The 12036-nt window shown below is 36.9% G+C and overlaps 2 protein-coding genes across 2 annotated transcripts; both read left to right on the top strand.

Moving 5' to 3' along the window:
- The first annotated feature begins 1480 nt into the window (after positions 1-1480).
- Positions 1481-3509, top strand: LOC149391897 (uncharacterized). Its single transcript, XM_089618649.1, has 4 exons — positions 1481-1681; positions 1767-1874; positions 2451-2612; positions 3184-3509. Exons 1-4 carry the CDS (start codon positions 1580-1582, stop codon positions 3307-3309), a joined length of 498 nt encoding a protein of 165 aa, XP_089474775.1. The 5' UTR covers positions 1481-1579; the 3' UTR covers positions 3310-3509.
- A 2325-nt stretch (positions 3510-5834) lies between these two features.
- On the top strand, positions 5835-8259 carry LOC149391896 (glycosyltransferase BC10-like). The gene is made up of 3 exons (XM_089621355.1): positions 5835-6098; positions 6191-6757; positions 7391-8259. The coding sequence occupies exons 2-3, from the start codon at positions 6230-6232 to the stop codon at positions 8033-8035; spliced, it is 1173 nt and encodes a 390-aa protein (XP_089477481.1). The 5' UTR covers positions 5835-6098; positions 6191-6229; the 3' UTR covers positions 8036-8259.
- The last annotated feature ends 3777 nt before the right edge of the window (positions 8260-12036 follow it).

Here is a 12036-nt window from a genome sequence, read left to right as displayed (position 1 = left end):
GCAAATATATGACCTTATAAAATAAGCCATGGATGAAATATATATATATATATATATATATATATATATATATGTACACTGTACTGTAGTGGTATTGCTAATTAACCTAATTCATATAGTTTACGTAAGCCACCTAAATTATAGTAATTGTAAATTAGCCAATCTTTGGTAAATACTTTGTAAATAGCAAACTTGCATACGTGACAGCCTATTAACTACCTGTTTTACATGTTTAGCTGGATTAAATAAGTATTTTATTAATCTGTTAATAAGTTAACTTAGCTATTTACAAGAAATTAACGAAAGGTGAGCTATATCTCAATTCACTATAACCGTGTGGTTATATAACTTAATAACCCTTTTAATAATATATTCGTTATTATTATGTTAATATCTTTACCCATTTTTTTAACTTCGTAAATTAAACTTTCGACCAACTAAATAAATCCTTAATCAAACTTTTACCGTGATTTAAACTGTATAAATTGTCCACCAAAAATAAAAAAATCGTGAACCACAATGGCAAAAATTGTCATTAGTTAAATTATAAAAATTCAAATGCAAAGATTAAAATGGCAGCAATTGTATGTAAGAATAAAAGACCAATTATCAATAGACTAATTATTATTATAAAAATGTCCAATCCAAATATTTTATAGGTTACCGACCGCTTACCGCCAGATTTCAGTAGCGAAACGTACAAAATCGTGAAATACTCGTAAAATCAGGACTTACCATTCCGATACCGATAGAAAATCTCGTGATACAAAAAAATCGATCTAACCTAGTTAAAAATTTACAATCGAGATTTACCGCGAGAAAACCGAGGTTTACTGCAAATCTATATAAAAATATAAATAAATCAAAAATAAAAATTATGAAAATTATCTTATATATTATGAAAAATCTACTGGTTTTTTTCCGGAAAATTCACCATAAATCTTTGCGGTGCATACTTTTGAAATTCGAGTCCCGACACAGTAACGGTAAACGCTATTTCAAAACTTGGGTCTCATGTCTAACTCCCAAAAATATTTGAATATGTACAGTGTACACTGCCTAAAATTCAAGTCCAGGCACACTAACGGTATACAATATTTCAAAACTTGGGGGAAATAGACTTAACTAGTAACAATTTTGATACTTTGGACAAAAATAGTAGCAACTATGTTTTTAAACACTTTTACTAGTAACAGTAGACTTATATATCTACGATTGTTATTAATTGTAGACTTGTAAAATCTACAGTTTATGACAACTGTATACTTTGATGTCTATAGTTACTAGTAAAAATGTAAAAAAAAATATATAATTGTTATTATTTTGGTCCAATTATCAAAATTGCTACTAAGTCATTTCCCAAATTTGGGTCTCATGTCTAACTCCCAAAAATATTCGAACATGGACGAAGAACTTGTGAGCTCAGTACAGTGTGACCGCTTGCTAAAAGCCCAAGAACGTAATTAAGAGGCCCAATGGGTGGAGTCCAGTACGATTCTCTCCGACGCAGTTTCAGAGGAGAATATCGGAGGAAAGCTTCAATACGACGCAAAGAATCGAATTCGAAGGCGAAAAAAAAATGGTGAATTTCATGCTTCTCATCAGCGCAGAGCTGGAGAACATAGCGGAGCTTCTTCCTCAAGAAGGCTGCGACGATCCTTCCTTCCCCTACCTCTTCAAGGTTTTACTCTTAACTATGTCCTCAAATTTTTACTTTGTTCTTTGGGTCGTGAATCGCCTTTGGTTTTGGCATGGCTTCTGTGTAGGTGAAATGTGGGAGATGTGGAGAGGTGAGTCAGAAAGAAACCTGCGTCTTGCTAAACGACACCGTTCCTCTCCCAGTCGGCAAAGGAACCACTCATCTCATCCAAAAGGTTTTGCCTAACCTGACATTTCAAGCTCTGCTCTCGTTCTCGATTGATTTCTGCTTGAATTTTAGTAGGTTTAAACTTCAATTTTGTGTAATTAGGTTCAATTTTTCCGTAGTGTCGGTGACATGGTTACGGTACTGTGAAATACTCAGTGATCTCTCTGATACGTCCCTCCAAATAGTGTTTGATTCGTACGAGGATTGAGTGAGATTCAGAGAAATTCCTCCTATTTATTAATCAGTTTGTATTTGGCATTAGCTTTGAATTTTAAGCTGACAAGTCATGATCATCTAACTAATGAGCATTGAAATGAATAGACCTTACAAACTTTGTCCAGTCCGTTTATCTTTTACGATATATCCGAAACATGTCCTCCCAGAATGATGGCTATTTGAGCTCAATTTTCTTTAGCCGGATCCGATTATTTTAAACCAGTGTTCGTTCGTTTGAATTTTGTGGACTCTAATACTGTACTAAGTATAATTGTTTCATCTCAAAACATATAGACAGTAAGATCGTACTTTCTGACCTGGAATCCTTGACATAGTGTGACATATGATATAATGTTTTGCTCTGAAGTGCAAGTTCTGTGGGAGAGATGGGACAATTACAATGATCCCGGGTCGCGGAAAGCCTTTGAGCCATGAAGCTGGCGGAAAATTTTCCCCGTTGATGATGTTCGATTGCAGGGGCTACGAGCCTATAGACTTTGTCTTCGCTGATGGATGGAAGGCCATTTCTGTAAGTCTCCATTTCCACAGTCTTGAACATATTATTGCTAATTAGTCCTCCCTGTAGTTAGGGTTGTACATGGTTTGGTTTGGTCCGGACTCAAACTAGTTTAGAATGATTCAGTTTGGTCTCAAACCAGTTTAGAATGGTTCGGTTCAGTCTCAAACCGGTTTCTATACAGAACCAAACCAGAATGTTTAAACGGTTTGAGGGTTGTGCATGGTTCGGTTCGGTGCGGTCTCAAACCGATTTAGAATGCTTAGGTTCGGTCTCAAACCGATTTAGAATGCTTAGGTTCGGTCTCATGTGGTTTCTATATCGAACCAGAATGAGAAGGACCAAAATAAGAAAATAAACCGATCCATGGCTCTCTTTGTAGCATGGCGGTGGTTCGAGGAGTTATAGAAAAAGAAGAAGGAGAAAAATATTTATATAAGGCCAGTCTGGGCTCGGTCAAGACTGTTTTAAAAAATATTTTTAAACTATAGAAATTTAATCGATAATATTATATCAAAGACTATAATAGGTATGGGTGTGAAAAATAAAGTCAGTAACTGATATATAGCATTTGGTTGTGTAGCTGGAAGGAACAAAGTTCGACGGAATCGATCTGTCGGCGGGGGATTTTTCCGAGTACGACGAGAAAGGTGAGTGTCCGGTTATGATCTCCGAGCTTCGTGCCAGGTTTGATGTGGTCAAGGCTTAGTAGATATCTGGTATTATACCACTACTTGGTATAAAACAGTTCTCGTGGGTCTGTTTTTATGTCGTTGAAACTTGAAACTAACTTCTTCTCCAAAAAGTCTCGTCAAGTTGATTCTTTTGGCTATCTGAAACTTCTCGCTTTCAACAAATGTTAATTGATGATCGCGTTTTCAAGGTCTTGAAAAAATGTGCCCTTTTTAATCGGTTCTAAGTCTGGTAATTTTAACAACAAAACACCCTCACGTTTGGACTCTGTGCTGTTGTGATCTGCTAAAGTCACGTTAGAATAATGAATAAAGAAGGGGAAAAAAAGAAATCATGGAAATAACGACATGATCGTGTTAAAATTTATGATGTTCTAGTTTTGAATTTTAGATTGATTAAATTCTAGCATGTATTTTGGGTCAGCGACTTCTACAAATGATCTTTTTTTTCTTCGATGAATGAACCCCTTACGCCTCTGAATTTATGATTGAACCTCTTTTTCTAATGTTTTTTGTTCGTGAAATTCAAATAAAAGTGTTTGTTATGCCTATGATTACGACATAAAAGACTGGACACATGCGAACTTATGGTCCTTTTTTTCGGGTGCAATTATATATATGGGAGCTGTATTTTCTAACTTTTATTCTTACTAATATATATTGCTTTTTTCCTTATAAATTATTATTTAAATCCCAAGTCATATGGGATCTGTATCATATGTATCAATTTTTTTTTAAGTGTGAAGGGTGTGCTTGCTTTCTATTTGATGTCAACAGAGAGAACGGAGTTTTTAATGTATGGATGAGCGCATTACAGGCACGTAGTGACGTAGAAGTTAATCTGAATAACACGTGTGCACTGTAAGAAACTAAAAAAATAATCACACATGTTCAGTGTTTTTATTTAGGTAATTTCACTACTAAAATAATGATATTTCTGTGAGTTTTTTCTTTTAGATTATTATATAGTATATACCAAAATAAATATAAGTTTTTCCAAGTACATTTTATAGAGAAAAAGAATCACGCCTTTTAACATTACGGTTTGAAAAAATGAGGGGTTTTGGTTCGGTTGAAGAAGACAGAGGAAGAAAAGAAAATCGACAACATTATTTGGTGGGAATCTTTATTTGGTGGGCCATTAAATAAATTAAATAGCATTATGGTTTATCATTCACCGCCGGCGCGAGAGATGTTTCCCTATAAAACTAGTGCTTGTAGATCTTTATTGCTTTATTTCATCAATCATTTACACCAGCGCATGTCATGTATGATCATGATGTAATGTAAACACTTTTTTTTTTTAATCAGAGTAAACACTTTATTTTTTACCAAATTTAGTTGAAGAATATCACTGGTTACCAAAATAAAATTTCACCCGTTTTCTTTTTTATAAATTAATATATTTTATGTTCGCCTTCTAAGTTACGTTGTTTATGTGGTTGGTTGGTTTGGTAATGTGTTAATTTGTTTCCGCCAAAATAAATATATTCGCAGCTCATTTGAGTAAAAAATTAGGGACGACTTGTTTTCAGGGAGAGATGGTTTGATACTGTTTTGTTATGAATATTTTTGTAGAATTCGAAATATATTTCTTCACGTGGTGTGGTTGTTTAGTTTATTTGCGCACATGTGAACCGGATTCCAATTCTATTAATTAGTACCATATTATATATTGCAAACCACTGCGCAACATTGTTTTATTAATTTGGGAGATTATAAATTCTATAAAATATGCATCCTTACAATAATTCATCATAATTTGTTAATAGCTTTGTCTTTTGTTGAAAAAAAAAAAAAACTGTTTCTCAGACATAACAATGAAACATCTTTTTTATTTTTTGAAATAATATTCGTATTGCGTTCTTTTAATACAATTTGCATTAGCAATGCAGACTTGGTTACAATAAATATAGTAGTTTAGAGACTATCTTTTATAGCTTATTATTAACGTCAATATATCCCTAACTTTTAATAGAAAATTAGATCACTCGGGAACAAATTTTCAAGGCTTATTAAATAGTATTAAACAACCGTTAGTCCTATTTCATTAAAGGGTTCATTAAATGCAAATGCATCGCAATCGAATTCATAGAGAAGACTTTTCTTTTTCTATTGTAACAAAGAGTATAACACATTCCATAGTTGAAAAAAAAAGTATCACACATTCTTATTAGAATTTCCGAATACATTTGAACAAAGAAAAAAAGCCCTCCAATCTTGAAGAATTCGTTACTAGAATTCAATGAAATCACAATTGTACGCATACTTTCGATATCAAGAAGAAGAGAAATCACAATAGCCCCTATTGAAAAATCAAAGAGGATATTTAAAAACTCGATAAACAAACAAAAAAATATTTAGAATCTCTACTATGCCGTATATGATCCGCATTGCATTGGAGTTGAGGAAAAATATCACAACCGACAAATGCCTAACCGCTCTTTCTTCCCACTTTCCCATAATTTGTTTGACGCCTAACTCTCAAACTCAAATTAACACACTATAATATTCCTTTTGTTCTCATTTAGTTTTCAGAGTATAACCTAAATAGTATTCTCTCTTTCACAGATAAGTGAAATAACACATGATTAGTTTGTTAATTTTTTTTTAATAGAAAAAAACACTCTTTGGACTCATTCAGTGCACTTTTTCCCCAAGTGTCTCCTCTCTGATCAGGAATCAATTCATCAACTTTACCTTCGAATCTTCCATCAAATTCTGTTACTTTGCCTCTAATTCTGGACAGGGCGCGAATCATTTACGGCTCTCACTTCTCGCTCGGTCAACGATTCAAGCACTCGAGGTTCGTTCTCTTTACTCTATCTCGTAAAAGTTCGGCTCCGTTTGAATTTTCGCAATCTTATCTTCGTTCGATGTTGTAAATCGGTGGTTCAGATCTAAAGCCAAAGCTTTGTATTGAATACGATCACAAAGATGGCTCAGCAGAGGGTTTTGCCTCTAGAGGAAGGCAAAGACCCAGGAACCCTAACAAACAGAAGATTCCAGTACAAGGCACTGCCGTTACGGCTCGTTCAGCTCCTCGCCGTCTTTCTAACGCTCTGCGTGGCGTTCGCCGTGCTCAGCGTCTACACCGTCCGGCGGTTCGGGATCGACGGCGTTATGACGACCGTCAGGTCGGGATTTCAGCCGTGTCTGGAAGAGCCGGCGTACAGTCTGCGGCGCTGGATCGCGGCTCCGGCGAATCTGATGCACTCGATGAGCGACGAAGAGCTTCTGTGGAGGTCTTCTTTCGCTCCGGGGATCAAGAGATATCCGTTCGAGCGGGTCCCGAAGATCGCGTTCATGTTCTTGACCAAAGGACCCGTGCCTCTGGCTCCGCTCTGGGAGAGGTTTTTGAAAGGCCACGAAGGGCTTTATTCAATATACGTTCATTCGCTGCCGAGCTTCAAGCCGAGTTTCCGATCTTCCTCGGTTTTCGCCGGGAGACACATTCCCAGCCAGGTACTCCATTTGCCTTGTCTTGAGCTTTTTGTTAATGAAGTAGCAACGTTTGGGGATCTGAATCAGGTCTATTATTGAATAGGAGAGATTGTAACGAGCAATGCATTTAACATCTTGTCTGTCAGGATAAATGTACCATTTTATGACCCCTCCCAGAATGGTAGATAGGATGTTGAAATTGAATGACTCTCTGTTGCCTTTTACCTGGACATGTCTCTGAATCTTAGTTAAAACACCTCGTAAGACAAAATATCAACGCTTTTCGCAGTTGGCAATAATGATTAGGAGATATTACGAACCTTTATTCGCTCCTAACTTTCCGATATCATCTTTCGTGTATGAAATTATATCAACTGTTGGGATGTGTTTGATAGGCACACGGCACCCTGTTCATTTTCCGGTCTAACTCCTAGGGCCTCGTGAACTTAGTTTAGCGGGGCCCGTATAACCACGGTTATAATAAATAAATAAATGATAGGATCTTTCGCGTATGAAATTATAATAAGTGTCGGGATGTGTTGATAGGCACACAGTCCTCTCTTCGATTCCTAAATGAACAAACTAGCAGGGATTGGATAAATGAAATGCAATCCGATTGATCCCAAATGTGCGTGGTCGATTACACGGTGACAGGTGTCGGAATGGGGTCGGATGAGCATGTGCGACGCGGAGAGACGGCTCGTGGCGAACGCGATGCTGGACATGGGCAACGAGTGGTTCGTGCTCGTCTCCGAGTCGTGCGTCCCGATCCGGAGCTTCCAAGAGGTGTACCGGTACATCTCCGAGTCGAAGCACAGCTTCGTGGGGGCGTTCGACGACCCGGGCCCGTTCGGGCGGGGCCGGTACAGGCCCGAGATGTCCCCCGAGGTCAACCTCACGAGCTGGCGCAAGGGCGCGCAGTGGTTCCAGGTGGACCGCCGCCTCGCGGGACTCATCGTCTCCGACGCCACGTACCGGCCCAAGTTCGAGCGCTTCTGCCGCCCCGCGTGCTACGTCGACGAGCACTACTTCCCCACCATGCTCACCATCGAGGCGGGCCCCGCCCTCGCCAACCGCAGCCTAACGTGGGTCGACTGGTCCCGCGGCGGGCCCCACCCGGGGACCTTCGGCCGCAACGATGTCTCCGAGGCCTTTTTCCAGCGGAGGGTCTTCGCCGGACGGAACTGCAGTTACAACGGTAAAAAAGACGAGACGCTGTGCTTTCTCTTTGCGAGGAAGTTCGCCCCGAGCGCCCTCGAGCCTCTTTTGCGGATCTCCAAACGGGTTTTCGGGTACTGAACCATGGGAGATTAGTTTTTTTTTTTTTTTTTTTTTTTTTATACACTTTTTGACTATGTATAAGTGGTATAGTAGAGATGTACTGTTGTACAGAGAGCCAGATGATCTAATCTAAAAGCTATTTTTAGATACAAATACTATACGGTATCATCAATCATTTTTGTATTGAGATAGTATTATTCAAGTTCCTGTTTTATTTATGGTCTCTAATTTTGCACCAGCTCTTGAACATTTTCTACGCAAATTATTTGATTTACTAACCGGTTTTTTTGACATATCACTTGTAAAAAAAAATTATTGACATTTTTGGTTAATTTCAATTAAATACTGTCTTTGCAAATTGCAACCTTATGAGAAAAATGTATGTACTACACTACTAGCATCAATGGGATTTAAACTGGTCATCAAGTAAATTTTTAAATAACTCAGTAACAGCCTTAGCTCAATAACTTTCCAGTCAAAAATATCTAAGTGGGTCACATGGTATAGAAAATAAGGGAAAGGAAAGCAAAGCACAAGAAAGAAGATGACAAGAGAATGTTCTGGAAATAAACAAAACCACATGCAACCAAAGAAAACCCTCAACTTTTCTACCATACACCTGTCCCTTTTCCCGCTTCCCTACTCTAACAGCCAGTCATTCCCGAATTGCGACGTGTCATCTCTCGGTTGGCTGAGTACAGACCTCAATGTGGGACCAGCCGAAATTAAAAAATCACGCCTTCCTCGCTGTTTCTAAATTCTAAACGCCATGACTGGCGCGACTAAACTGGTCTTGCTGTTGTTCCCATTTGAGATATGTGACCCTCACATCGGATTATTAATATGTTTTTATTTTACGAAAAAAAATCTCATTCCTACCTTACCCCTAAAGCCCATCTTCTACGCAACCGCGTGTTCTACACGCGCTTCGAATCGGATACGATTTTAATTAATGATCGACATCAATTAACTATCGGTGGGTTTGCGAGTAAAATTCTCAACTAGAAAAGAATAAAAACAGCGTCGTGTCAAAGCCAAACTTCCGACTCGGGGCGAAACCACCACGTGTCAACCTGAGATATGATGATGAGAGAAGAAAACATATAGCGTGACTGTTGTATTCAAAACAGCGCTTGTAAATTATTATTATTATAATATTAGTTTAACAGAGAAAAAAAAAATCAGTGCGTCCCACAACGAAAAATATACCAGCTGTTTCGCCAGCCTGTTATGCGGTCAGCTGCCCGTTCTGCCCGAACTGCCCAAACCCTCTCTAATTCTCGGCCTTTCCCATTTCGTTTCCTCTCTATATATATACGGACACACTAACACCCAAACCCTCATTACTCTGCTTCGTCTATCTCTCTCTCTCAGAAATCTCAAAACCCTAGACGAAGCGAAAACAAGTTTCACACTCATACAATGGCTCGTTCAAGCGCTTCTCTCTTGGCATTCGTGGCTGTGATCGTCACTGTCCTCTCCGTCGTCGGATCGGCTTACGCCGCCGATGCTCCGGCTCCCAGCCCGGCTTCCCCCGCCGCCGCGATCTCGCCGTCGTTCGTCCCCGCCTTTGTCGCCGGCGCCGTGGCTCTGGCCTTCGGATCTGCGCTCAGGTTTTGAGTGGCTCTCATCCGATTGTGACTCTTGGATTGTGATGGTGGTGTAGAGCGGTTTTGGGGTCGGTGATATTCGTTTTGATTTCATAGAGTTTTTTTTAGGGATTTTTTTATATTTCCTTCTATTCCATATTAGTTGTTTGCGGTGGATCTTTAGGGTTCTTTTTTTTTTTCAGTTCCTTTGCGTTATGTGATTTGGATATTATTTTTTTATATATGTAATTGGTGTGGATCTTTCTATATTCTGAGAATAATTTTTACATTATAGTAAATATTCGATTTATTATATTTGCTCTGCGTTTTATATTTCGTATGTTTGCTCTGCCTTCGGAGGTACTTTATTGTTCTGCTCATGGTTTATCGTTTTATTTACTAACGCCTTAATCGAATAATCTAGAAGCGTAATTATAATTTTCGGACGTTTATACGGGAACCTTAAAAGCGTATTTCTGTTTTTTTTTTTTTGTGTGTTGTTGAACGTAACATCGTGCAAAAAGTAATCAATTAATCGAATAAAATCAAATCACATTCGCTATCCGTTCTTTGACGAATATTAAAGTTTGGCGTTTTCACTAAACGGGTCCGTAATATGTATATTAAAAATGAAAAAAAGTGGGTATTACAGTATTGAAATATAAACCACGTATTCGTAGCCAAGATGTGTCTGTCTCGCTATTATTGTTAATTCGTCATCTAAGCATTAATCCCTTATTAAGAATTATATTATATATAACTATAATAGTATATGCTGTACTCGTATTTGTATTTCCTAGTAAACAACCTCTTGGCTAATATAAATTGCTAAATTTTATGGAAGTCTTTATGGGGCTTGAAAAAGGAATTTAGTTTCTCGTCTTTCTAACAGTTATAACAACTTTTTTGTCTCTGATAAGAGATTATATCCCATAATAATACTACCAGCATTCATTCCTCTCTAAATTTATTGGTGTGTATGGACAACATAAATGAAAATCTAGAAGGTGACTCAAAATGCTTATAAAAGATTCTTAAGAGATGATTTCTGAATTTCTGAGATGCAATTTTGTTTTTTCGAAATTCTGTAACTATAAAACTTGTGTTGGTGTTTTTTTTTTTAAATATATAACCATTTTTTTATCATTAAAAATTTAAAACAATTTTGCAGTTGCATAGAAATTTCATTTGAACAATGGAAATCCGAGTAAGTAACCCACAAATTATAGAAATGGAACAATATTATGCCCATATCGCCACCACATCACATGGGTTCGTTGTGAAATAAGGAATTGCATTTTCCTTTTCTGTTTTTTCCCATGTGAAAGAGTATCACACCACACCTTTATTTTCCCGGGAAAAAAAAAAAAAAATACAACTAAACACAAAAATCTAACGTTCATGAATCTCAAGATTGGTTTCCAAATAAAATAAATGGAATTGCGTGGGCTCATCTAACACCTACACCACCGTTGTCATTCAAGCTTGAATAAAATCTTTGCCACCAATATAATATTTTGTAAAAATATATTATATGCTACTAGTGTATAGTTGTCTTTCTTTGTCATGGACCTTTCTTCTCCACCAGAAATACTAAGCTAGTTTTAGCTTAATTTATAATATTTTATAAATATACATGCTTAGCTGTACCCTTGTACTTGTAAAAATAAATATATATATATATATATATATATATATATATATATATATATATATATATTGCAGTTGACATTATTTGGTTCGAAATATGGCTCGTCTCGCGTCATAAATGTCAATTCAACTATTTTTGTTCTTCAGTAAATAAATAACAGTTCATCCGATAGCATCAAATACCAATTAGCAAACGAATTTAACTTCCTCGTGTAGGATGCGTTTGGTTGGGATTAAAATGTAACTTTTTGTTTTTAGAAAAAACTAAACTGCTTATCTGGTGTTTGGCAAAACTGTTTTTACAAAAAACTTCAAAAGCGATTTTAGATTTGGGTAATCTAGCAACGTAACCAATTTCAAACATGGTTTTAAGGATATAGCCAACATTTGGTAAATTTTGTAATCTAACCATTTACAGAAATAAACGGTTAGAAAATATCGAAAATACCCTTATGTAACATAAATCATAGAAATCAAATACTAACCAACGTTTCAGCCAGCCGAAGTTTATTGTGCGTAAAATAAACGGAAATCAACTGAAATTAACAAAGCATCGGAGATTAACAAAAAATTAGAAAGAAATAAACGCTCAATAACCAACTTTGCCAAATATAGATTTTTTTAAAAATTCTAAATATATACACGTGTATTAACTTCGAAAATTCGTATGGAAAATTTGATCGGCTTGAGAATAACACCGTATTAAATGCGTATTAAATGAAAGGAAATAAATATCAATTGATAACACCATCGCTACCTGCACATATGTAAATTTACCAT

Source organism: Urtica dioica, chromosome 7 (assembly GCF_054948205.1).
Source record: "Urtica dioica subsp. dioica isolate 48M chromosome 7, U.dioica_male_clone48M_v1_H2, whole genome shotgun sequence".
Classification (NCBI taxonomy): Eukaryota; Viridiplantae; Streptophyta; class Magnoliopsida; order Rosales; family Urticaceae; genus Urtica; species Urtica dioica.
This window is presented reverse-complemented; position numbering and strand designations above follow the sequence as displayed.